General features: G+C 39.8%; 2 protein-coding genes across 2 annotated transcripts; one reads left to right on the top strand and one right to left on the bottom strand.

Moving 5' to 3' along the window:
- The first annotated feature begins 1695 nt into the window (after positions 1-1695).
- Positions 1696-16028, top strand: nacad (NAC alpha domain containing). Its single transcript, XM_032557082.1, has 10 exons — positions 1696-2160; positions 5162-5445; positions 5539-10729; positions 10895-11143; positions 11381-11472; positions 12389-12457; positions 13410-13556; positions 13639-13773; positions 13864-13986; positions 14289-16028. Exons 1-10 carry the CDS (start codon positions 2076-2078, stop codon positions 14301-14303), a joined length of 6390 nt encoding a protein of 2129 aa, XP_032412973.1. The 5' UTR covers positions 1696-2075; the 3' UTR covers positions 14304-16028.
- A 216-nt stretch (positions 16029-16244) lies between these two features.
- Positions 16245-21288, bottom strand: glipr2l (GLI pathogenesis-related 2, like). Its single transcript, XM_032557091.1, has 5 exons — positions 20724-21288; positions 20081-20189; positions 18005-18108; positions 17498-17575; positions 16245-16916 (listed from the first exon to the last, which is right to left on the bottom strand). Exons 1-5 carry the CDS (start codon positions 20734-20736, stop codon positions 16750-16752), a joined length of 471 nt encoding a protein of 156 aa, XP_032412982.1. The 5' UTR covers positions 20737-21288; the 3' UTR covers positions 16245-16749.
- Positions 21289-22000: the final 712 nt, after the last annotated feature.

Below are 22000 nucleotides of genomic sequence, written 5' to 3' on the forward strand. Positions count from 1 at the left end.
CTGAATCCTAAGTTGAATATTTGAAGAAATGTTTAACTCTGTAATTCATGTAACTGCGATTTGATATCGTCATGGTGATGTTGGATATGGAAAGGTTCAATAGACCAAACATATAAAAACACTATCATTAAAAAAAGAAAAACACATTGATAAAAAAAGCTCCATATTTGTAAAGCCTTGTGTTTCTATAACTATATGAGGCCTCAGTGCCAGGGCATGTTCATGCACAGAATCAGTTTATCCTAAATGTCCAAAATGTTGTTTTTAAAGCATTCTGGCCTGTTGGTATTATTTGATTTTATCATTGGAGAGAAGAAAACTGTTTATAGAAGATAGTAATTTCAGGACTTTATTTCTTAACCAAATCTCAGTTAATAAAAATGATTTTCTTCTATTGATTCATATTTAGATGATGACCTTTATACTTGATTTGCTACATTACGGATTAAGTCCTTCAATTCTTTGATCATTCTAGTTTCTGAGTTACTAATAGATAAGCTTTAATTTTTTAAAAAAACAAAAGGCAGTTTCACTGCTTTTTTTCCTCTGTGGATTCTGGGCTTACAACTAGTAGATTTAGGAATTTGTCATATGAGATTTCAGATGTGCCAGGAGCCCTAAGCCTCCAGAAGCTACAAGTTCTGCTAGTACTATAGGTTGGCTCAATTAGATGTTAGAGTATAGGCGCCACCAATAGGGAGGACGATATAAAAGGACAAAAAAAATAACTAAAATGTTGCAAGAGATTTTTAAGGCTTTTGCGAGACTGGTGAGTGTTTGCAGTAACCAGAAGGGTTTGGATAGAGAAAGGAGAGGGGTGTGGACATGCAGCACAGGTCTGGATGGTTGTGTAGAGAACTCATAGCCTCCTTTTATGGGAACCCTGTTTTAACGCTTCACAATATTTTGCTCCATTAATTTATCGATTTGTGCTTAGGTTTTAAAGATTTTTTATCCTTGATATTGTTCCAGAGGAAACAAGTATTTAATGACAACATAACCAAATCTCCTGACGTTCTGTTCTGGCTTATGGCTTTGTGGTGCATCTCCCAATATTATTTGTGGCCCCCACTTGGCAATCCCTTTAAGAAACTATGTGGAGGCTCCCCTGCTTGGTCGATCATGAAAGGTTGTTCTCTATTTTATTAGCACAAGAAATGGTAGAGCAAATGTAGCCCAATTACTGGATGTAGATTTTTGATGCTTTGATAAAAAATTGTTTTTGTTATGCTGTTGGTATCTTGGAGCAGTTTTTGTTTTACACTGCATGTAAATAAAAGTATTCAGACAAGAGCTAAAGATGAAGGGCACTATGCTGTAACAGCGCTCTGAGGACATGTCCTCCCTCTTGTCTCCTTTTGGACATAATTAGAGCAAAAGGCACAGGATTTAATGAGGGGAATACTTCAGGGTTTCACATGCATCTTGTGGACAGTTTGTGTTTTTGGTTTCCATTTCTCCTCTTCAGTTGTGCTTTCCCTGAAACCACCCACCCTGTGTATCTCTTGTTTTTGCAGTACTGGTCCTTTCCTTCAAGCTTGGGGGCAGCACTGAGGAATTAGCACAAATCTGCTGACATCATCTTCTAAGATCCAGTCATGGCTTGGCTTGAAGCAAAAAAAAAAGGGGGGAGCAGGGAGGAGGGAGATACAGGAAGGATGGAGCAGTAGGGTGGGGGGAGCAGGGAAGAAAGCAGGAACTGGGCATCAGGAGAGAATACTGCAGCTACCTCTCAGATTCAACACACATACACGCATATTCAGATAAGTGGCGTGAGGAGGCTTTAAAGCACACACCCACCACAGCAGCATCACTGTGCTGCACCACAGAAAGGACCTAGCACACACACACACACACGCCCACACACCCTTTATCTTTGACTCTCAGTCTTTCGCTCTAGCTGTCTGCCTCGCTCCGTCTCACACACGTGCTGCAGGGAAGATTTGACCACAGGATTGCGCTCAGATCCCTCCCCTCCCTTTCTCTATTCTCCTTCCTCTCCTTCTTCACTCTCCCTGTTCACCTTGCCTGCTCCAGCTACATGGTATATTGTTGCGTCAGAGCCATCAAGAAGCATGCCGGGGGAGAGCACGCACAGATCTGTCCCCGACGACAAGCATCGGGACCTGGGAAGCGAGGAAACGGGACTTCCAGGACCAGGTAGGAGCTCTGGGAGAGGGGAGAGGATACGGATGAGGTCATTAAGCTTGGAGATAAAACCACAGACAGAGACTGGCATGAGACTGTGAGGAAGTAGCGTAAAACGAATCAAGTTAAATGTTGAGTGTGCGGAGCAGAAAGTGTGGCAGATGAGAAGAAAGAGCTTGTAAGAGGGATGGAGAAGACTTATTTAAAGACTGGATTATCTCTGACATGTGCAGCTTAAGGACGATCTTATTTAGATGGACGTTTGCCTCCTGACTAAACTGCATGTTGACCGTCTTTCCAACTCCAGGGTGTTAACATCCTCCCAACTTACCTCACTCCTTTTATCAAAAATATCAAATATATATTCCACTAAATTCTAGCTAAAGTCTTTCAAAACCCTTGTGTGATTGCCTTACTTCATTCATATTAGAGCCCCATTTCTAAAGCTCTCTTACTCACCTCATAGTCTACCATCTCTTTACATTCACCCGTCCATTGCTTCATAGGCCTGTAAGAGTGAAGCAGTGCCCAGTAGTTCCTCCCTTCCCCCAGCCGTAACGGGAACATGACACAGCAGCACGACAGCGCACTCTGCAACACACAAACACCACCTCACACTGACAAATTCTTGGACTATTTAACATTTTGAACTTGAAGCAAATGATGTGGTGCATATGATGGCTCAGTGGGACAATAACGGAAGCTTCCTGCCTGCTTAGCATTGTTTCTTATTATAGATATACTTCATATAAATTCTTCTCCTGATTACAGTCTGTTTTTTCTCAACATCCAAATGATCCGAAAGATAAAGGAGTCTCAGATGTTTGTGGAGTGTCTACATTTCATCTCACAACCTCTCAGCAGCAGCTGAAATAGAGGCTCCCCTTGGGGGGCGGCGCTGCAGCCTATGTGACGCAGCTTCAGTGTGCTGCGGCCTGCTTTTCATATGGCAACTCTGGAACACGGTTTACTGCATTCTTTCAGACCTGAAAAAATAATAAATAAACTAAAAAAAATAAAACCAGTTGTAGTGTTTTATGAAGCAGAACAACTTCTGATGTTTTTCTTTCTAGTTCAAAACCATTGCTGCATTCGTTCTGCAATGTTAATGTTTGTTTCCTATAAGTTTGACATTGCTTATCCATTTTATGAACAACTTATTATAATTACACACACTGTGTTGTTGTTATGTGTCTCCTTCCTCCTTAAGCGATGACAAATTAAGTTCTCACTTATCCACTTTTGAAATTTGTATTTGACAAATAAGTGAAAACTACCTGGCCAAAAAAAGTTACCACCTGGATTTAGCTAGGTAAATTGGTATAAACCTCTTTTAATTTGATAATTACTGCATGAACAATTATCTTCCAGCTGGCAACACATTATTTAACCCCAACTGATGGAACGAGTAGCTTTTCATTTCTTAAACCATTGTCAAAGGATTCATCCCGTGGTGTTGGTAAAGATATTAGTTTGTTTAAGAAGGATCAAATCATTGGCATGCATCAACACGAGAAAACATCTGAGGACCATCGTCTTCTAAGAAACCAGGCTGCAGAGCACATTAAAATGTTGCACTGGGTTTGCCTTTTTGTGCCTGCTGTAATGTGCACCTTTTTCACCAGTTCTGTCTCTAGGGGATGACTCAGCACAAACACAAACACACATTTCGCATAGTAACGTGGCAACAATCAGGAAGAACTGCTAAGTGCTGATGTGTGCATCTGTCACAATCCCAGGGAGGGAAGGACGGCAGCATGGAATCCCTGAAATTAAAGACCAAGAAAACAATAGATGATGTTTTTTGAAGAACAGAGGTCGATTTGATTTGACATATGTGCTCCTGACAGAGAAAATCCCATGTGTGTGTTTGTGTCTATGACTGAGCAGAACCACTTGTATGTGGTGGTTCTACAGCCAATCACTGTAGCAATAGCGCTCTTAAGAGAGAAAATGAACACTGTTATGTTCATCAGAAAATTGACTTTAATTTCTTGTTGTTGTGTGTTGTTTCAGTTTAACACTTTCTCAGCAAGAGATCTTTCAAGATACGCAGTAGCAAAACCGATATGGTTCTTTATTTTAATTTTTCAATTTCAAAATTTATTCTGTTCATGAACATTCAAAAGTCTGCTCACTCAGTCGTCTCTGACCCAATTTGCTTCACCCACCCTGGCATTTCATCTCACTAGTTTTTGAATCCCGATGACACTTTAAGACATACCGAAAATATCATTGACCTGGAAGGATAAGATTTATCTGAGTAGAACACTTAAACAACACTAACATCCATCTTTCATCAACACCAGGTCCTGTAAGTTGTGTTTGTTAGAGATTTTTTGGTATTATCATTTTATTATTACTTTAGTTCACATTCAGCCTATAGATCATTGTGATTTTCTGTTTAAAGTGTTCTCTTCCTTATGTGTGTAGGAACTGACCTGGAGGTCACTACTGTCTGTTCAACTTCACGAGAAATAGTTAACACTGAGTTTCTCAGACCTTAAATCCTTTTGCAAGAACACCTCCTAATTTAGTAACTACCTGTGAGCAGTCGTATTTTGTTTTGTTGACGGTATTGACCGAGATTTGAACCGGGCTCAGACCTTTGATCAGATATCACATCTGGAACTGGGTTGTTAGTTGTTTGGGTTAGAAGGTTTACGACCTCTGTTGTTTTTCCTGACTGCCCCCTTGCCTGTTCTTCTTTGACAATAAAAACAGGAGCTCATCTGAAAGCAGATCAGAACGCTCTGTGAACAGCTCGGAGGAGAAGTTGGCAGAGCCTTCTCCTTTTGCAAAAGCTTGATATGAAATTCATATACGTTGTCTGTGGTTCTTTCTTTTATTTAGGTTCGAAAGGAAAAATACCTATCAGTGTTTGTTCAAATTTTCGGGCTAAGTCCATAGTTTTCTCAAAACTTCCTAAAATTGGATTTTGATTCTTTCTAGTTAAAACTTTGTTTTTCCCATTAATAACAATGTGTGTTTTCAAATTCTTTGTTTTTTTCAGGCATGGTAAGACATCCATCCACAGACTCCCCTCCAAGTGACAGTGGTTCCTCACCAAATGACAGTGGATCAAGTCCTTCTCCTAGCACTCCACAGAAACTTCTCCCAGGGTCGACCTCTCCATTTGGTCCACGAGTGTTTCATATGAAACCTAGTTCCTCTGGAACTCCAAGACCACAGCCTGAAGGGTCCGATAATCGCATCAACCCAGCCAGACTGTCAGGAAAACTGGGAGGTCATGGTCCATGTGGCCGCCACATCTCTGTAAAGATGGAAAGAATAAAGGTACAAGCTGTGCGAGTGTTTCTAATTTTGCAGCATGGATGCTGTGAGATACCTTTGTGACCTGTAGTTTTATATTTAATTTCTTATGAACAGGTCCTGACTGGATCTGAGGTGGAAAGTGACTATCCAGGGTCACAGACTATCGACACCAGAGTGGTGATGGGTGAAGAGACGCTACTCAAAACAACAGAAGTCATGAAAGGAAAACTCACCACTGAGCTCAAAGCTCAGGCCATCCCTTTGCCGTATCTCCCAAGTTTTCCATGTCCTCAACTGCAGACTAAAGAAATAAAACAGGAAACCAACAATGAGGAAATCCAATCACAAATTCCCCAAAATCCAGAGAATCAGGAAACACAACATGTACAGGCCTCAGTTACAAACACTTTTCCCTCCTCTCCGAAACCAATCACAACTGATGACGAAGTAACAGGCAATGAGAAAGACAAAGAGACCCTCTCTGTAGATGAAGTGCCTTCACTCCCTTTTTCAGATCTGTCTTGTCCAGTTGCTCTATCCTTCACTGAGCCAGCCTGTCCTGTTGACCCCCTACGAGTTGGCATTCCCTCATCTCTTGACCCAGAACTTTACTACACCGCTCCATCCACTCCAATCAAAATGGTCACCCGCTGTTCGCACCTTAAACATCATTCCTACCCTGGCTCCCCCGCATCCCCTCTTTCTCCTGGTTCTCCATCTGACAGTGAGGACCTCTGTTCCCCTCTCACTTCTCCATCTGGCTCTTACATTACAGCAGAGGGAGGCAGTTGGGCATCCTCTTATACATCCTCCACCTCCCCATCCACTTCTCCTAACTTGCTCCTTGTGGAAGAAACCCAAGAGGCCCCTGCTTGCTTTGTGAGTTCATTGTCAGAAATTGCAGATGAGGTTGCAGAGGAGAAGGCTCGATCAGCCCCAGAACGAGAGGACGATAGGGCCAGAGACTTCAGCTTGTACCACCCTAGCGATTTTGTTATGAATTCACGGATAGGTATAGCAGACACAGTGATTCCTGAGGAAGATGAGACTCTAAAAGGGGAGGAGGTCAAGATTTCCAGGGAAACGTGTCGTCCGTGCTGGGTGACTGAGAGTGCACTCCCTATAAGAAGCAGTAGCAGCAGTGACTCCCAGGATGATGAAGGGGAATCAGAAAGTTCATTTTACCCATTAGAGGAGCACACTGTTGACAGAACAGAGTACTCTAGGCACATGCAGACAGGCCTGAGACTAAATCTGGAGGGATGTTTATCAGAAGAACATTATAGTCAAATGGAGGCCAACCCAGATATTTCCCCCACCACCTTAACCCCTGATACAGAGAACATGACTGTGGCATCCTCCAGCTTCAGCCCAGATTCACCGCTGCTCCCCACGGATGCCTTCTGCCCTGGAGCCTTTGATAGGCTTGGCCCAAGCTCCTTCATACTCTCGCAAGCTGCATGTTCTGATGATATACCAGATGATGAAATGATGATACCTGCTTCCCTCATCTCATTTCCCCTTCACACTAGCCTAATCTTCAAGGCTGACTCAATGGAAATCACCCTCTTCCCCACAGAAGAAGAAAATGACATAGATGTCAATGACAGAAATGAAAGAAAGGATGTTGATGCATATGCAGCAGGAGAGGAGGAGGCAGATGTAGAGGATGATGATGAAGATGATGAAGAGGATCATAATGATTACAATTATAATGATCAGATCGCTGACTCCACACCTGATAGTGAAGGGGAAGATAAAGTTGAGGATGCAAACATGCAACACGAGGAAGCTAAAGTAGAGGTAAAGGTTGTGGAAGAAGAGGAAGAAGATGAAGAAGAGGAGGAATTAGAACAAGAAGATGACGATGTGTGCAATAGCAAAGCTATGGAAGATGAGGCTGAGGACAGCTCAACTTCTTTCCTTCATTCACTTTCAGAAACATCAATCAATGAAGGGTTGGATGAATCTTTCTGCTTCCAAGATGATACAGATGACTCTTTAGATTCGGCCTCTTATAATGGGGAGGAAGATGAACGTTTATACAGCACTGAGAGGCATGCACAATCCCTAGAACCTCTACCCGCAGATGGTTCAAATCCAGCTGAAATCCAACCAGAGGCTGAACAGGGCTCTTTGAACACACAACTATACATGGACACACAAGTGGATCAGTCTCAATCTAACCATCAGTCTAAAAGCTCTGTAGCCCACCCAAAAGGTAACGACTTAGAACCAACACCCCTGGAAGTGCCTATATGCCCTGAACACCAACCTGATCCTGATGTCAAATCTACCACTAAAACAGATGAAACAGAAACCTCAGATAAACTTGCACATAACCAGCAACCAGTTCAAACTTCAGAACAACTTGTTGAGAATAAAGGGAAAAGCCAGATAAGTACTGATGCTATTTTAAACCCTTTTGTGGAGCCTCAAGAGAATCCCTGTTCTAATCTATTCACTACCCTTGCTGCAGTTCCTGCATCACCTGCTTCTGAAACTGATTACATCAATGTTTCTCATTCTACCACGTCTGTGGAGGAGAATACAAAAGATTTACCTGAGGAAAATCCTAAGATGAAAGTTGTTGCCTTGAAACTACCTTGTGATCAAACTGAGCACACAAAAGAACCTGAAAGGGACTCTTTCAAATTGCTTATAAAGCCTCGTCATGGCCATTCTGAAAGTCAAAGAACTGTTGGAGCAAGCAGAGTTGCACTGTCAAAGTCTTTCTGTGGTAAATACGATGTGCCGGTAGAAGGGAGATCTGTGTGTAGGTCAGGTCCTAATAGCAACTCTGATACCAAGGTTGGCCAAAGTACTGAGTATGCCCCAGCTGATTCTGAAAGTGTAGAGTCTAAATCAAGTGACTCTTCTCCACCACTGAATATTATTACTCCTACCAATGACTTGAATAAGGGTGTTGTTGTTCTGTCCTCTCCTAAAGATTCAAATTCCAATCCCAGTAATATCCCTGTTTCTACTTCCACAGAAATCATTTCAGAACTTGGTGACAACTTCACCCTGACACCTGAACATTGCCCGAGAGACTCTTCCCTGGAGAACCTAAGCGAGAACACTTTGGGTACAGATGACGGGGTACTAGGAGCTGTTGGATCCTTACACTCTCCCCTTGCAATATCTCCCAAAAGAGAAAATTCAGAAACAGATACAAGCAGAGATATCGTCCCTGAAACTGGGGCATGGTGTGATGCCAGGGTGGGTTTGGGGCTTGGCCTGGGATTTGGGTCAGGGTCTGAGTTTGGTGTCTGGGGAGCAGGTGAATCATTGTCTTTGTCCCTGGGTAAGAAGTATGAATTAGAGGCAGAGAGTCTTCTAATGTGTGATACAGAAGGCCAAAGGACAGAGACGGCTTTGGTTTCTAATATGAGCAGCGAACTGTGTCAAAACTACGACAATGTTCTCAGTTCTATTCTGGATGAGGAAGATTACAACAGTGAGAGTGGAAAGAATGTCCAAATGTTGGATAAAGAATTGGTTGAAGAGGGGATTTCTGAGTCCAACCTCGCTCACTGGAAATCTATTGAAGAGATTTCAGAAGCAGGGGGAGGAGAGGATGGAAGTGCCAGGTTTCCAGAGGACATTAGTAATTTGAATCCAGACAATGATAACAATAACAAGGAAACACAAATGCAAGACAACTGGAAGAGTTCAACTGACTTTGAGTGCTTGAATGAAGGCATGTATGGGAGTCTGAATGCTCTGTCAGATGAAATGAGACACCAGAGCGTCAGTGTCATTATTAAAGACTCTGTGTCTAATATTCCACTTGAAGAGGTGCCTCTTCAGACTTCTGACAGAACTCCTAAAGAACAAAAACCAACAGAGGATCACATAAACCAAGCACCAGACACAAAACAAACACTATTATTCAAAGATAGAGTTTGTATTGCCTCATCTGACACTCAGCCTAATGGAGCTGCAAAACTCAAAAACCCTGATTCACCATGTAAAGCTGAGTCAAGATGTGATTCTACTACACAGTATCAGTCAATCTCTCTAGGGAGTAATGCATTTTCTTTGCCAGAGGGATCATTTGGGTCTTTCCCTGCAAAATGCACATCTAACATCGCCAGACTGAGAAGCACCTATAAAGATGGCACAGATTTGTCACATCAGCGACACAACCAAAAAAAATGTGAAGTCAGTGCTGAAATTACCAGAAGTACGAATGAACCAAAGACTAAAGATGCCTTGTTAGGAAAGCATGGTGTTGTTTGTAACTCATGGGAGGAAGGGGTGGAAGTCAAACAAAAACAAAGGAGTGATGAAAAAAATAAGGTGGAAGAACGTCAAAATAGGTCCTCTTCTGCACTGAATGACTCAGATCCCTTTGAGAGGCTCACACAAAATGTTGGACCTTGCACAGATACCCAAACTGCCTCTACAAAAGGGAAGAGAAGGAAGCAGAATAGAAATAGGGCATCTCAGACGGGTGGTCTTAATGACTTTAGCCCTGAGTCTGTTCAAGAACCAAAGAAAGCTCCTGCTCTACCAAACATTTCAGGAGATGGATACTCAGACTGGGTTACACATATTACTAAAACTAAGACAGACTACAATGCTAACAACTTTTCATCCTCTGACTTTCAGCAGAGGACATCTGGACTAGACAAAGTTGAATCTGTTGCACAGACGGAGAGGCATAATCATGGCAGTCCTGATGAAAAAGTTTTAAGACAAGAACAATGTAATTTAAACAGAGGTACGAGAGATAACCTCAGTCCAAGTATGGCAATGAACCAAGATTTACAGCAGAAACAAGAAGTACTTGATAACAGACCATTAGCTGATAGTCAGACACAAATTACTGTGGACCTTAATGATAACAACATAGATACAGGTCCCAGCAAACCTCAGAAAAATATCTCATACGCTCAGGCTACGAGATGCCCCTCTTCCTCCCTACCTTGTGCCTCAACAGAGTCAATGGATGGCCTTTCCACACCTGTTCAGGAATCCCAACCTGTTATTTCCATGCAACAAGAATCTTTACAGTCTATGACTCCTAAGTCTGCTGGTTCTGAAATTTCCTCCAACAACAGCCCCCCAGAGGTCACTGATGTCTGTTCAACACCATCATCTAAAAGTGTCTCTTCATCCAAATTGCCCACTGTCATGCCAGTAGTCTTGTCCCAAGCTACCCAAGAAACTGGAAATCTAGATTCAGTAGTTGTTCCAGAAGCGTCATCTCATCAAAATTCAGAGTCTACTTTCAACACTCAGTCTCAGAAACAGATAAAGGAAGGTTGTACTTGGTTCCCCCAAGACATTTCCAGAGGTGAGTGAAGACACTTGAAACTTAAATTTCCTTGGCCCTGTACTTATAGGCAGTCTTTTTTCAGAAAAGAGAGAAACAAAATCGTCCTCTGGCCTTATGTGTATGAATTAGAAAATGTTCAAATGGTTGTAGAATATGCATATTAATTAATTTGTTCCCTGTAAGGTGCTAGTGCGACTGAAGAAGAATCGGACAAAAAGCATGATGGCGGACGGCTGCAGCGGGGTCACATGTCTAAGCCTAGGGAAGCTGAGGAAGACAGAGATGGATCAGTGAAAAATGAGTCTGACCCAGCAGATCAGCGAGAAATCCAACCCTTCTCTAATCGCCAACCAACTGGCAGACAGTCAGGCTGTTCAATCACTCATAACCTCAACATTTGTGAAGAGATTGATCTATCTGTTAAAAATAACAGTGAGTTTCTTTCTTATGTTTCCTATTTCTCAAGTGAGATAAAGAGATATCCAGAATTCCCTTAGTTTTCTGCTGCACACCCAGACTTTCTGTCTGCCTTTGGTTTTGTTGATGCTAGTTTAGTTGAATGTTAATAATTACATAGCACTGATAAAGCAAAGAACTGGTTTAAATGGCATTATATATCTAGTTTGCACCACTGTGACAGAATATTTTTCTGGGACATGTTGCCTTTAGGTTCCACTGTGGCTTCCTGTAATGAATCTGAGAGTGAAGGTTCGATGCCTGATCTGGAAGAGCTAGAGCCTCTGAGACCATCAGAACCACCGGTAAGTCCATCTAAAGGCTTTATAAGCGAAAATAATTTCCTTGTTTTTTATTGTGTTATAAAGCAAATAAATACAGAATACCATAAAACAACATGGGCTTACAACAAAAAAGACACACAGAATTGATCAAATATTATCAGCAATTTTAACAAACCCATCATTACAAATTTTAACTATTCTAGAATAACATTATTTATTCCTTAGAAAACTATTTTTGGACAATAACAAGAAATAGTTATTGGGGCACAATAACTAAAGGAGGAGACAGTAGCGGAAAGAAGAAATTAGTACAGTTTGTCAGTACCACATTTTTCATTACTAGAAAATATTTGATCCGAACTCCATACTTTTTCAGACTTTTCCAGGCCTTCCAGATTGTGTAGGAGCTCTGTAAAAATATTTGATTTGCTTGTCCTGGGACTGCATATATAAATTAGCAACTGTCTAAAAATCCAATGTAAAGCAACAGCTTAGATATGAGCTTGTGTACTCCCTATGTGTAGAGATGAAAGACAATAAACATAAAAAAATCTACAGTTAAATCAAAGTTTGAAAAACTCTAACATATAATCAAATTACCTTAACATAGGTCACAGTATGCACTTACATTTTCCTGCTCTTGTCCTGCAAATCTTAAGGTGTCAAAGTTTGATTTAGCTTTGAAAGCTCAATATAGACTATTTTTGATTGCAATTTGCAATTTTTGCAAGCAAAAATTGTAGTTTGCCAAGATCTACCTATTCCTTGTAGTTGTTACTACAAGGAAAAGGCCAATCAGTTCCTATTGGCTCAAAATGAAAACAATAGTTTTTCTTGGTGTATTAACAAATCCAACATTTTGTAATGAAACTAATTATCAAAACTCAAAAGCTTTATAAGATTTTTAAAAGTAAACATTACTGATTTTTTCTTTCAGTGTGTTTCTGCTGCAGATGATGGATTGAACAGACCAAAACAGAGCCGCAGTGAGAAGAAAGCACGAAAGGTCAGAGTGATGCTTGTATAGATGTGTGTAAAGCTGTGATCAAATGTTTTAACAGTGATAAAAAAAATTTTATTGCCTCAGTTTTCACATTATTTTAACAATATTGCACACTAGGATCAGATGCATATTAATAGTTAAGAGCTTACAAAGTTTACCTTAAACTGCATTTTGCCCTCACAAAAGTTATTTGCTCATTATGATTGTGTCATGAAGACAAGTGAAGCAGGAAACTCTCAGTGTGCCACTTCTTAATATGTTCCCTCTCCTTTTAAAAGGTTCTCCAAATCTGTCAGACTCTGTTGTCCGCAGTCCTCTTTGGGCGACTCCAGATTCTTTTAGTTCTATTCTTGGAGCCACAAATTCCTTTGGTGAAAACATGTGATTTTGTAATATATTTGGGCTGACCGTGACGCTGAACAATGAAATCCATCTTCATATGGAAGGTTTTGGATCAAAACGGTCTGGTTTTTGGATCTGTTTATTATTGTATTCATGTTGACAAAAACTTTGTTCAATTTAAAGAAAGGCAACCCCAGAACATGATACTACCACCAAGTTTCACGACATGTAACATTAATTTTACAATGTTGCTTTTTTGTGCCAATTGTCATTCATCAACACATTCATCAGGGTCATTTTTATACTATTGATTTTTAGGTGTGTAAGGCATTGATCCAGCTCTTTAATAAAAGTTCTAAGTTTCTTCCTAATAAATTTGTTTGTTTTTAAGTCAAATTGCACAGGTTGCTAGTCAAGTGAAAAATTGGTCATCAAAGTCGTGGTTTTTAGATCACAGACACCTGCCAATTATACAGGGATGTATGCACGTTGAAGATCTACAGTATATGATGCAGCTAACTGTTTTAGTTTTTATTTTTATTCAAGTTCAAGATGTAAGTTTAAATGAAACCAGTAGTTATTTAAGATCCTAACCCTGAAACTCTGTCTGCAGGCGATGTCTAAACTGGGTTTGAAGCCAGTCCATGGTGTGACCAGAATAACTATCAGGAAGTCCAAGAGTATCTTGTTTGTCATCACCAGACCAGATGTTTTCAAAAGTCCGATGTCTGACATTTATATTGTATTTGGAGAAGCAAAGGTAAAGCTTTTGTGTCTCGATCATAAAATCCTCTTTATATTTCCATCTTCTAACTATTCTCTTCAATTCTTCTTTTCTGCAGATTGAGGACTTATCTCAGCAGGCTCATAAAGCAGCAGCAGAGAAATTCAAGGTGCCTGTTTCCCCCTCTCCGTTAGCCCCACCTGTCCCACCAAGTCTAACTATCAAGGAGGAGAGTGAAGAGGAGGAAGAAGAGGTAAATAAAATCAGTCTTGTCAAACTGGCAAGGATGTTTCACTGAATCTTGAATGCAACATTGCTTGCTTTGTTCCTTTCTGCACATCAGGTGGATGATGGAGGTCTGGAGCAGAGAGACATCGAACTGGTGATGGCTCAGGCCAATGTGTCACGAGCCAAGGCCATCCGCGCACTCAAACACAACAAGAACGACATTGTGAATGCTATCATGGTAAGGACAAAGGAGGGATGGAGGAAGGAGGAGCCGGCTGGGAGAGGGCGGGCAAATGGTAAACAAAACAATGAGTCATAGCCAGAGAGTGGAGGGGGAAAGGGAGGAGGTTGATACGAGAAAACAGAACACAAATTAATTTAATCCCAGAGTTGTAGTTGAGAAACTGCTTTGTTGTTAAGTTCTATGTCCACTAGATGGCAGCAATGGTTAATGCTCAGTTTAATGACACTTACATTTCTTTCTTGATTTTCTTGTTTCTCTGCATTGTTTAAATTTTTGTTCTTTATTTTTCCTCATAGGAGCTGACCATGTGAGTGAGCACTGAGGACAGTTTGATTCCCAGCTCCCTTGTTCCTGCCTATAAAGCCTAAATACTGCGTACTCTTCTGTATCGCTGCTGCTGTATGTTGCATCCCCACTCTGCTAAATAAAGTCTAAGATAAGTTCCAGTGTGGACTCTGACAAAATACTGAGGATTATTACTATGAAGGGACTAAAAACCGACCCACATTTAGAAAAATTGGGAAAAATTGGTGCCTTGCAGTCAGTATTTTGTCATGTTTGAACCGCAAAACAATGTATTTTATGGGGTTTTTGTGTGATGGACTCAGTATTGTGCAACTATAAAATGGAATGGAAAGGATACTTGGCTTAAAAATTATTTCCAAGCCTAAACCTGAAAGGTGTGGTGTGCATATAGATTCGGCCCTCTGAGTTAATGCTCTTCATTCATTACAATTCTAGCCAAAACGGAGTATGCCTCTACCAGCTTAACCAGATAGTTTATTCACGTTTTGGTACTAATTGTTGCTATAGGTATTGATTTGAACATACTTCAATCTGAAGTCTGAACTTGGAGCTGGGCTTGACATTGCGGCCAAGGAAACAGTGCTACAGTTAAGAAGTCAGGATTTCAACACAGCAGTGCCCAAATAGATAGTTCACAGTACCATTTTAAGTAATCATTTTAAGTTTTACTTTCCACAAGCAAACACCACTTTTAATTTGTTCAGTAAAGAGTTGAAGGCGCTATATGTAAGATTAATTTTAGACCTACTCTTAGAAGTGTGTCTTGTATAAATATTTCCACCACAGTGCTAGTGTGAGAAGTGGCCATATTGAAATCCGGCCACAAGGGGTAGCTGTGAGTTTCTTACACTTTCTGACTTGGAGATCAGAATTATCGAGTTCTGACTGCAAATGGAAAGCAACATTTCACCCGTCTCAAGTGTTTTACCTCCTTTAACAGGTTTTCTTCCAGAACTGTCCTGTGTTTAGCTTAGATGAAAAACAACTCCACAGCTTGATGTTTCCAACACCATGTTTTACAGTTGAGTTCTTCCAAAACAGAATGATTTGTATGCAGGACCAAAATTTTTTATTTTGGTTTCATTTGTGCTGAGAGCCTTTATTTCTTGTGTTTCCTAAATGGCTTGTAGGAAACTTTAAACTATACTACTTGTGACTTTATTTCAACTGCTAACTTGCCAGTCTTTCACAAAAGGTTTGTATAATGTATGACAAAAGGTTCTGAGCAGTGCATCCCTGCAGCTCCACATGGAAACTACAGTTTAGGCCACGTCTTGGTAGCTTTGCATTTTCTGTTTTTTCCCATTTTTCCATTCTTGTCACTCAAATGTTCAAATAATGTTTTATAATCCAACTCTTCTTAAACTTCACATCTTTCTGAATAACATGTCTGCCATGTTCCTAGACTTTTGTTATGATCTCTGTTAATGTTTTCTAACAAATCTCTGAGTCCCTTGCAAAACAGTTTGAGTTATGCCAGCATTAAATCAGACAAAGGTGGACTAGATTTATTAATTAGGTGACTCCTGCAGGCAATCTGTTTAGCTACATTTTGTTAAGAGACGTCTGAGTAAATGGGGCTGAATGTAAATTTATGCCACACTTTTCAGATTTTAGTTTGAAGCAAGTTTATAAAAGTTGACCTTTTCCCTTCTATTTCACTAATTTGTCATGAGTTCCGTTGGACTATTACATAAAACTCCAATAAAATACAAGGTTTGTGGACATTATTGCCTTCGTAAAGCCCTGCATTTATTCTTTTCTAATGCTATTTCAATGCAAGTTAAAGTCAATATGCTTGCTTTAAAGCATATATATATATATATATATATAGTATATATATACACACACACAACCAAAACAGACTCTGAAAATATTAATAGAACATTTGTGTAGTCAAAAGCAAACTGACTAGACATGTTGAGTTATCATAAAGTCACTATGCGTTTTGTTATGACAATCTTTCAGCTTTATTGTAAAAAACAAGTTAGAACATGAAAAACAACACAAGCCCTGTCTTCTTTAACAAGAAGGGGCAATAAAAAAGAACATTCCTAACATGTACAGTCATCAGCTTCAAATCCAGGTAATATGTCAGCCTGTCAGTGACCATTTCTCTATATCAACTCATTTTTACAAAAAGGAGAAAAATACATGAAACGATACGTTAGTGTACAATTTAGAAGAAAATGGTGCTTAGACAGCAAAAATCTACAGTTACAAAATGTTAGGAAATTTGAACACTCTGCCCTGTAAAGGTCTTTATAGGTGCAGAGGACTGAGTGTGTTTTATCTTTAAAAATTCTACAATATCGCAGTTTGGGTTTTTAGCCAGCACGTTGTATGTGCCGTTGTATTCTCCAGAGCTCCGCAAGGGAGACAGCTTTTCCCCTTTAAAGCTAAGCAAATGTTTTTGGGCCTCGAGTAAAGTCCAGGGAGATCAATATTTCTTCAGAAGCCAGTTTTAGATGGGAGGACATTATTCTCAAAGTGCCCTTGGTTTGTTACATTCCCTGCTGGGAAATATCTGGCCACGACAAAGGAAGAGCCATCTGACGCTGTGGCCTTTCCCACACCCAGCTTCTTGCTGCTCTTCCACACCATTGCAGTGAAATGACCTGAAGGTAACACAGAAAAACACATGAACATGCAGCAAGAGTGAAAAACATTCTGTTTGAGAATTGCTGCAGCTGTGCGCTAAGGCACTTAAGTTCCTCCAAACATTTATAAAAGGGGGAATTTTCTTTTCAGCCCTAAATCAGTCTCCCTTCCCTCTTCCAGTTCTTATCCAGTCTTTCTCTTACAGGAAATGTAACATGAATCTTTGTGAATCACTGCAGTGGCTAAGAGTGATCCACTTTGTGTTATTAAGTTACACTAACCCGCACACTGTTTGAAGATGCAGGAGACCATGTGTCAGAATTAGTGCAGACTAGATGAGTCATGTGCGTTTGTCATCTATAAATATGACAGTGACTTTCCCCTCAGTTTCCCATTGGAGGGACACCAAGTCACACACTGACATTAGCTCAAAAATAACAACCAGCCACCCAACGCCTGCGCAAGTGTGACAGTGAGAGAAAGCGAAAGTGACAGCACGTAAACACAAAACGACATCGCAGGCGAAGAAGCTGTTGACAAACTGAGAGAGAAAAGAAAAGATGAGATGAGACAAAACATTAGACAGTGTGAATCTCACCAGTGCCAGAGGAGAATCCAGGGTGGCTGAAGTTGTACTGCTTGACTTCCTCATACCAGCGATCTGCCACATCCTTCCCTGCATCAGCAATGAATTTTAAAAAAAGCATCATCAGTCTAAAGGGCAACCAGATTAATAATGTGTCATTAAAATGCAATGGATGTCATTTGGAGCAAATTCCTCTTGGTCTCATGGGGCTTATATTGATGCTTTTTTGTCAGTAATTACTGGGCTGTTTTATCAATATTTGTCCTGTGCTGACATTTTTCTGCAGTGAGTCATAGTGTCTGAAGTGGAGGGAAAATACAGTCCAGCTACTCAGCTGCACCGACTGGCAGTCAGTACAGAGCATTTACTTTAGGTTCTACATACAGATCCTGCTGACATGTTTTTGTTTTTTAAACCAAGGGGAGAATAATCTAATGCATAGATTTAACTTCACCAGAAATGCTACAAAGCTTAAACATATGTGCAATGTTATAAAAATTAGGTTCTATTTGTCTTTACCCGTTTGGTCATAAGAAGCCCAGGCCAGGTTTTCTCCACAGCTGCCCCTGCTGGACTCCACACTATGCTTCAGGATTCTTGTGCTAGCCAGACTTTCAGCATACCTAAAAAATTAGAATTTAGTCTTTTTTTTATGCACTTTTCAAAAAAAGAAAAAGGACTGAAGTTCATTAAGCTTAGTAACAGAAAACATCATTGCCACAAATGCTTTGTGACAAAACATTTTGTGCCACAATTATTTTTTTTTTGAGACAAAAAACCCCCCAAAACAAACACAAATGAGAGTCTTAAAGTAGCGAAAAATAAGGATGCATAATTAATGGGTTATTGCTGCAATGTTTGGTAGTAAATTTTGTTACAGTGGTACATGTGGTGTATAAAGACTTTTCGCAATTTTGATTCTCAGTCTGTGCAATTTTTTTAAATGTCCCAAAAAATGTGTACCTTTTGTTTTTATATATATATATTTTTTGTTTTATTAACCGAGGTTTCTCATTGAGATCCAGGATCTTATTTACAAAGAAATCTTTTTTAATCAAACGAAACAAACAAAAACCCCATCTTACAGATGTATAATATCGGCTATAGATGCATCAGATAAATACGAAGATAATCCTGGATTGTTGCTTTAGCTATATTACAATATCTTCCTACCCCAATATGACATGGAGTTGTGCAATATAATTGGTTTTGGATTGAAAAAAGTCTCACAGCCTGATATCTAAAAAGCTATTGGGATGAGACTCCCAGGACAAACTTTGAGTTTGTCTCTCATACAGGAACACAGACTCCTCTGTGTGTGAGAGAAAGGACAGGTGCAGTTCAGCTGTTATGCACACACAGTCTGTCTTTGCTATCATGGTGGGGACTTGATAATGATAATGAATGCCTCCTCTCACTTTAAACATCAGTATATTCCCTTTTGTCTTTGAATCTATACCAAACCAAACCTCTATCAATCAGCACTAACTTTATAAACCAAGTTTTTTTGTTGCTATTTTTATGTTTGAGAGATGCAGAGAAGGTTGCAGGTTGATGGTTCTGTGACATTTAATTTTTCACGCCATCGTGAGACACAATTGAAGATTTTGTCTATTGAGCTGAAGCAGAATCAGGAATTTATTTAAGACAAAAAATATTTATAGCGCTTTAATAGCGGGCACATCTAAATGAACTAGTTGTCAGTTAACATTTTTAATCATGACATAGTTTAGAAAAGAGAATGAGAGCAGCTGCTTCAGGTATTAGTTATTATAAAAGACAGTTGAAGTAAGCAAAGACGAAAAGAGAACTAATGCAAATAAGGAGGAAAGTCCAGGTTACAAATGCGAGTCATTATATGCTGGATTGGTGAATGAGTTCATGACCTACAGTTGAGAATAAAAAGCTGATCAACAATTATAACAAAAGTTTGATTGCTGTAATTTCAATAATTCCACAAATTAAATAAGATAAAAAAAAAAAACATGTATATTTTTTTCCATATTGTTTGATTGTCTTTGGAGAGGTACCCGTCTCCTTCCCTATAAAACTGACTTATTGGTTCAATAAAAAAATATTCAAATTTGCCAGTGGCATGAATAATCTTGGGCTCATTAATCATATTATATCTTGAACTTTTGAAAAGAAAAAAAACACAAACACACAAAACATGATGACTGAACAGGATCTAGCTCATTCTCAGGTTTTAAACTTAATTAAGAATATTTAGGTGGTGAATTGTGAACATGACTTTTTTTTCCCTTTTACAAAAATGGCCGGTATTTGAACTAGCTCTTGTGAAAGAGGAACTTGCAAAACATTTCACTCAAAAGAATACATATTCCCTAAGTTTGCTTGGTAAAATTGACTGAAATGCAGTTTAATTCATTGTAATTTGAACATATTAATACAGCTGCAGTTGAATTATTGATATCACTTGTAATCGGAAACATATATTGAATACATTAAGTTTGTATCTAATATGTTTTTGTTCACCATAGAACTTTGGCGATGACTGATAAACATAAACCTTTTCTCTTTAGCTTTGTAATTTAATGTGTGTGTGGGCGTGTGTGTGTGTGTACTGTATCTCACCGAGCAGCGTCTCTGCTCAGTTTGCTGCTCAGCTTTAGTGGAGGAGCCTGGTGCTTCTTCCTGTACTCGTTGTGGAATTTCAGCACCTCCTCAGCAAATTGTTTGGAGGCTGAGAGACGGAGTCAGATCAGAGAGGGGAAAAGTTAGACATCTGATGACAGCAGGAACATAACGATACAACAAGGAGACTCATGCATGACCTCAGAGCTGTGATGGTGAGACTGAATGACCTCAGATCGTGAGTAAGAAAACGTCTGCTAGATCATCCCCCTCAACCCGCTGTCACCCCCTTCTCCACGAGGCTATTCAGTGCCTATCACTCACTGGCCCAATCTCCAGTGCGTACACAATAGGTACATTCAAATATTTACACGAACTAAAACAGAAGGACAGATTCTGCTATTGTTTTCTAGGAACCTAACAAGAATTAAAGTAATCAAAGTATGCCAAATTAAGAGCAGAAAAACAGCTTTTAGTGCTTGTTTTATTTTTTTACAGTTCACTATATTTTTTGTACTACATTATGATGAAGCTTCAACACCAGCAAACTGTCGAGATCACACAAGTGATTTTTCTGTCTTGTAAATCAGTGAAAAAGTTTTTTAATTTGTGTTACCACCATCAGACTGCAGTCTCCACTTACCGGATTTTCCCATGGTGCTGAATCACTGAGTCCTCAGTGAGATGAATAGTGCAGAGTGAAGTCAGCCTGTTTTGTGCCTGCTCTTCTATCCAATTTGCTTTCGCTCTCTTCCTGGTGCTGGACCTTTAAAGCCGACCCTCTGAAATAGCTAACCAATCCATTTGTTTCAAGCCTTTCTTGTCTCTCACACTTTCACAGTCTTCATGTTACAGAAAGTTTGTAGTTCCTGTTTAGATATTCCTCCTGTTGCAATGATCGTTGCACAACATTCGCTCTAAATCAGCATTTTACCTCACTCAGCATAACCTGTAACTCCTTCCTTCTAACCAAGCAGTCCAGTATCTACATGCCATCAGCTGTCTTTACAGCCCAGAAGAGAACACACCCACCCCTTCTCATTTCTGCAAATGAAAAAGGAGGCCCTTCAGTCACTGATGACATCATCTTTACGAGACACGCTCTGTCTTTAAGCTTGTTTTTCCTACCTACGGGGTGGGGGGGAAGTGCCCTACTCATGGCAGCTGTGGCCTGAACCACATGGCCATTCATTTAATTTTCACTGCAATGACGCAGCGTTGTGCTGGATAGTATACAGTGGGAACAAAGAAGTAGTTTCCCTTCTGCTGCTCTGTTTTCAGGTTCTTTGCCATCTTTTTGCATTTCAGAGTGACATCCTAATTTTGACTCTATATAAAAAAAGTCTGTGACTGAGCTACTAGCCGACTGGATCTGACATTCAAGAAGAAAATGAGTCACTATCAATCATACTGCAGAGCAGGATGAAACTATTTGTTTTGTCTGTATGAGGTATGCTACCTTTTGAGAATAAATGACATTCCCAAGATCGATATAAAAAATGACAGTGACAAATCAGAACTAAATGTCATTATTCACGTAACATCTCGTTACTCAGATCTGCTAAAACTGTCTTTATGCACTTTTTGTAAAAGTTGAGACTTATGTAAACAATCAATATTAAAATAATGCACAACCTCTTAAATTTCAAGATGACTAAACTCTTATGTGAACCAAACACAGATGAGCTGTAAGCCCATGTCAGCAGTCAGTGGTTTTAACAACAAAAACAAAAACAGCTTGAAGCTTTTAACAGTCTGGGAAATGTTCCATCTAACAACAATATCAAAAACAAATTGGTGGTTCACCCCAAGGATGAAACACTCAAGAACAAATTGTGCTAAACAATTTGGAGCAAAGAATGCAGAGCACTAAAACGCAAATGAAACGACAGCTGCACAAATGGATGGAAAAAAACAAAC

This window comes from Xiphophorus hellerii, chromosome 3, assembly GCF_003331165.1.
Source record: "Xiphophorus hellerii strain 12219 chromosome 3, Xiphophorus_hellerii-4.1, whole genome shotgun sequence".
Lineage (NCBI taxonomy): Eukaryota > Metazoa > Chordata > Actinopteri > Cyprinodontiformes > Poeciliidae > Xiphophorus > Xiphophorus hellerii.

Bases quoted from the DNA above. Each gene is read 5' to 3' on its own strand.
- glipr2l (XM_032557091.1), bottom strand. The intron at 17,576-18,004 runs GTAAAGACAAAT...TTGCTGATGCAG, and splicing joins GGCTTCTTATGACCAAACGG to GGAAGGATGTGGCAGATCGC. The intron at 16,917-17,497 runs GTGAGATTCACA...TGTTACCTTCAG, and splicing joins TGGATTCTCCTCTGGCACTG to GTCATTTCACTGCAATGGTG.
- nacad (XM_032557082.1), top strand. From the start codon at position 2,076: ATGCCGGGGGAGAGCACGCACAGATCTGTCCCCGACGACAAGCATCGG. The intron at 2,161-5,161 runs GTAGGAGCTCTG...TGTTTTTTTCAG, and splicing joins AACGGGACTTCCAGGACCAG to GCATGGTAAGACATCCATCC. The intron at 12,458-13,409 runs GTCAGAGTGATG...CTCTGTCTGCAG, and splicing joins GTGAGAAGAAAGCACGAAAG to GCGATGTCTAAACTGGGTTT.